At 47.6% G+C, this 4,410-nt stretch overlaps 1 protein-coding gene across 1 annotated transcript; it reads right to left on the reverse strand.

The window, feature by feature from the left end:
* Positions 1–290: 290 nt before the first annotated feature.
* On the reverse strand, positions 291–3,355 carry LOC139020019 (ATP synthase lipid-binding protein, mitochondrial-like). The gene is made up of 2 exons (XM_070429570.1): positions 3,144–3,355; positions 291–519 (listed from the first exon to the last, which is right to left on the reverse strand). Exons 1-2 carry the CDS (start codon positions 3,353–3,355, stop codon positions 291–293), a joined length of 441 nt encoding a protein of 146 aa, XP_070285671.1.
* Between the last annotated feature and the right edge of the window lie 1,055 nt (positions 3,356–4,410).

Below are 4,410 nucleotides of genomic sequence, written 5' to 3' on the forward strand. Positions count from 1 at the left end.
AATGCATTCTGGTGAGGCAAGGCAGCTGCGTCCTCTTTCTAGAAGCAACAGACACCGGTAATGGGGGTGTAGTGGGAACACCCAATGGCTAGCATTGCTGGGGTCGTGGAATTAGGTGTCTGCATCCATGAGTGGTAGCTGTGATGTTTTCATGAGACCAGTTCTATGATATGAATTTGGGCACTTCCCTGGGTGGGAAGTCTTTTTTTTTCTTCTGGTGTTTAATGGGCACATTCCAGCACCGGGCCTGGAATCGAAGCAACAGGGACGGGTAGGTGACCCATGGAGCCTCACATGGTGAAGAGGATGAGGAAGGTGACCATCAAACAGAAGAGTCCCATGGCCTCAGACAGGGCAAAGCCCAGCATGGCATAGGAGAAGAGCTGCTGCTTGAGAGACGGGTTCCTGGCATAGCCAATGATCAAACTGCCAAACACTGTTTTAATTCCTGCCCCTGAACCAGCCACACCCACTGTGGCAGCCCCAGCACCAATAAACTTGGCTCCTGTGTCAATGTCCCTATGTTCATAGCAGCACAATTTACAATAGCCCAGATTTGGAAACAGCCTAAGTGCCCATCAGCAGATGAGTGGATTAGAAAACTGTGGTACATCTACACAATGGAATACTATGCTGCTGTTAAAAAGAAGGAAATTTTCCATTTGCAACAGCATGGGTGGAACTGGAGAGCATTATGCTAAGCGAAATAAGCCAGTCAGAGAATGATAAATATCACATGATTTCACTCATTGGCGGAATATAATGAACATCATAAACTGATGAACAAAAATAGATACAGAGACAAAGAAGCATTGAACAGACTGTCAAACTTCAGCAGGAAGGCAGGGGAGGGTTGTGAGTTGGGTGCAGAAAGACGGGAAACCATAAAAAGACGGGGGAGGTAAGAGATCAACTAAAGGACTTGTATGCATGCATATAAGCATAACCAGTAGACACAACACTGGGGGCGGGGGGGGGGGGTTAGTGAGGGCATGTGCCGGGGGTGGAGGAGGCTGGGAGGCAGTCAATGGGGCAGGGGGAAGGGACATATGTACTAGTACTTCTATTTGTAATACTTTAAACAATAAAAAAAGGATTCTCTGTGGAGATGCAGATCTAAATGTGTTAATAGATCAATTTTTAAAAAAACTATAATTTGCTCTGCATACTTTCACTTAAGGTAGAAGATGATAGAAATGATTGTGTTCATCACACTCTACTTATGTGCGATGCTCTTTTATTCATTTGCTCTGTATTGGATCTGCAGATTTGCTCAGTTCCAATTACTCTCTTGCCCTCCTGCTTGCTGCTGCAGTAACAGCATCTGTATCTCTTGTACCGACTACACCCATGGAGACTCTGGTTCCTGAAACCACATCCAGATTCAAGTGAAACATGGGACAGGAGCCCAAAATCTGGTTTCTTCAGCAGCTGACTCAGAGGCACTGTGCAAAGATTAATCCTTGGCACACGTTTTAACCAGTGAGATTCCAGAGATGGGAAACTGGCAGATTAATTTCTTCCCCTTCCTCTACTTGATGGACTCTTCCAAGGCACAATGATTTTATGGAAGCTGGAAGCATTCTTCGTGATAAGAAATCAACCTTCATTTTCTTTAAAGCTATGGGTGGCTCAGCAGTTTACTCCTTGCATTTGTTTTTGCTGTCTATTTCCCTTTCTCCTACATTCTTGATGTTCTAGGATTGAATGATCTAATTAAATATTAGTAGATAAGCTTTGCTGCATGGTCTTTTTATGGGGTAACTCAAGCGAAGATTTATTTATTCATTCAGCAAATATAGTGTGTCCCAAAAACATGTACACACACTTTAACAGCTGATAGTTCAATTGATGTTCTTTTTTTTTTTTTCCAGCCATACTAAGCTTTGAATAAAGGAAATTAATCCTGCTACCCAGCTCACCTGCCAGCTGATTGAAAAGCCCAAGCAAGCCCAGTCAAGACCAGCTGGAACCTGTTCAGAGTAGCAGAACTGTCCAAGAGTGACTTTATGGTAGTTGTAAAAATGACATTTATGCTCATTCATCAGTACTGAATAATACATAAAAAAGTATAAAAATCACACCACCCACAGCTACATATCTCTTTATATTTACTTTATAGTTATGCACACATATTTCAAACCATCTATTATATAAAATAATAACTATATAATATATATAATAAATTTGAAAATGTAAATATTGCCCATTAACATGTTAAGAAATGATTTTATTCAAACTCGTCAGGTGTGTATTTGATATTAATAATTTTTTTCATTGTTAGAGCCGCTTTCTGAGTTGTCTAACAGTTGTCCAGAGAACATTATCTTGACTACAAGGTTATTTGAGATGCAGCATTCTGTGAAACCTGCCTAATGCTGCCACTGGAGGCTTTTTAAAAGTGCTAAATACACATTTCTATATTATTAGGAAAATTGTTTCTTTACCCTGTAAATGTATACTTGTAAGTTCAAAAATGTTACTGCTATACCGAGGAGACAAAGCCCTCAGACACTGCAATTAGACCCCGAAAAATAGTCACCTGACAATTTCTTGCTTCTAAGTGGAGCACGATCTAGTGGCGGAAGCGCCCGATGGACTGCAGGGACTGACGCCTTCTACTCCCAATGTACTGCCTCTTAGCCTCTTGCAGCCGCTTGGTTTGGTTTCGAAAGGAGGCAGTCATTCTCCCGCCATCCCTGGGCTGGTGGAGGCCCAATGAATCAATGGCTGAAGCGCTCCCAAGAGTCCAGGTTCAGGACGCCCTCTAAGTACACAGCCTCGCCAGCCACCTCTCCAATTGACACCCAGCTGATTTATTTACTTCCCGGGAAAGAGAGAGCAATCATCATACAGTGGGGCCTTGACTTACAAGTGTCCCGACTAAGGAGTTTTTTGAGATACCAGCTGTCTCTCAGCCGATTCTTTGCATTGAGTTGATAGAGTAATTTGAGTTAACGAGCTCCTTAACGAGCTCAGTCTCTGAAGGAATTAAACTCGTAAGTCAAGGCCCCACTGTATTTGCACTCCGTGCAGCAGCTTCCTGCCTCCCCTCCAGCGCCCCTCCCTGCTCCCACGGAGGACTCCACGGAAGGCGCTGCCTTCCCGCAGAGCGACGCCCCCTCCCCCAGCAGCTCTCCTGCCTTAGGAATCCAGCCGTGGTCCCCAGATCACAGTCTGTTGCCACAAAACGCGCCGCCCCACTGTGCACGTGAGACCACAGCCTCTCCAGGGGCAGGAGGAAATGGATTCCACCGGCGCAAGAGGCTTCCTTGGAAGTCAAACTCTGCTGAGAACTGAGAAGCAAAGCAGAGGTGCCTGATAGGTAAAGGCTTCCGTTTAAATGTGGCGTCATCGGAAGATTGCCCTGGTGCGCGGGTTCCTGGTGACCAGCAGGGAGGCTGGCATGGGCACTGCACCCTTGGGTCACGACGCACGGCCTTTCAGCTGTTGCTGTTGGGGGTCACGTTGGATTTTCCCTTTGCTTCCTGGCTTTTGACAACTCCTTTCATTTCCAGCAGTGGCATTTATTAAAATATTGGCACTAATTTTTCAGAAAGTAATGAAGGGCCAAAGGGGACATGACAGTAGGTTGGCTGCAGCCCATGTGGGATGCAGGTTGGGGACCTCTGCACTTTAAGAAAACAGAACTCCAAGTCTTCCTGGTGATTCTGTGTCTAGTCCCTGCACTCCCCCCGCCCCCCCCCCCCCACCCCCCGGGGAGGGAAAGGACAGAGGTTCCTACCTTACAATGCTCTCCTGGCCACGGCTATAACGCCTTCCCTCCCCTCTGCTTCTCGGGTCAGGCCAAGGCCAACCTGGACAAGAACAAGCAGACACTGGAGAAGGAGAACGCAGACCTGGCAGGCGAGCTTCGGGTCCTGAACCAGGCCAAGCAGGAGGTGGAGCACAAGAAGAAGAAGCTGGAGGTGCAGCTGCAGGAACTGCAGTCCAAGTGCAGTGACGGGGAGCGGGCCCGCGCTGAGCTCAACCACAAGGTCCACAAGCTGCAGGTGAGGCGGCAGCGCAGGGCAGCCCTGGTACCCGCTCTGCGAGGGATGCTGCACTTCCCAGCTCACTGAAGTCTCTCTTGCTGGGGGTGGGTTCCTGGGACTTGCGTGTGTCCTTTTTGCAGGAGCTGCTTCAAGAAGAAACTCGGCAGAAGCTCAACATGTCCACCAAGCTGCGCCAGCTGGAGGATGAGAGGAACAGCCTGCAGGAGCAGCTGGATGAGGAGATAGAGGCCAAGCAGAACCTGGAGCGCCACATCTCAACTCTGAACATCCAGGTGCGGCTGTGTCCTGCGTTTTCTAGGCCGAAGGGTAGCTCGGGGGCTCCGATGTGCTCTCGGAGAGCACTGGCGCCATTCTGCTTGGCTTGTAGGCTCCTCCTGCTGTTGAATTTCTTCTG

The sequence above is a fragment of the Myotis yumanensis genome, unplaced genomic scaffold (assembly GCF_028538775.1).
Source record: "Myotis yumanensis isolate MYYU_CA2020_CCGP unplaced genomic scaffold, mMyoYum1.0.hap1 SCAF_1, whole genome shotgun sequence".
NCBI classification, from domain to species: Eukaryota; Metazoa; Chordata; class Mammalia; order Chiroptera; family Vespertilionidae; genus Myotis; species Myotis yumanensis.

What these genes read in the sequence shown, in the direction of transcription:
- LOC139020019 (XM_070429570.1), bottom strand. Translation starts at nt 3,355, where the DNA reads ATGACGCCACATTTAAACGGAAGCCTTTACCTATCAGGCACCTCTGCT. An exon ending in ACCACGGCTGGATTCCTAAG is followed by an intron (nt 520 to 3,143) that starts GCAGGAGAGCTG and finishes CTATGAACATAG; the next exon opens with GGACATTGACACAGGAGCCA.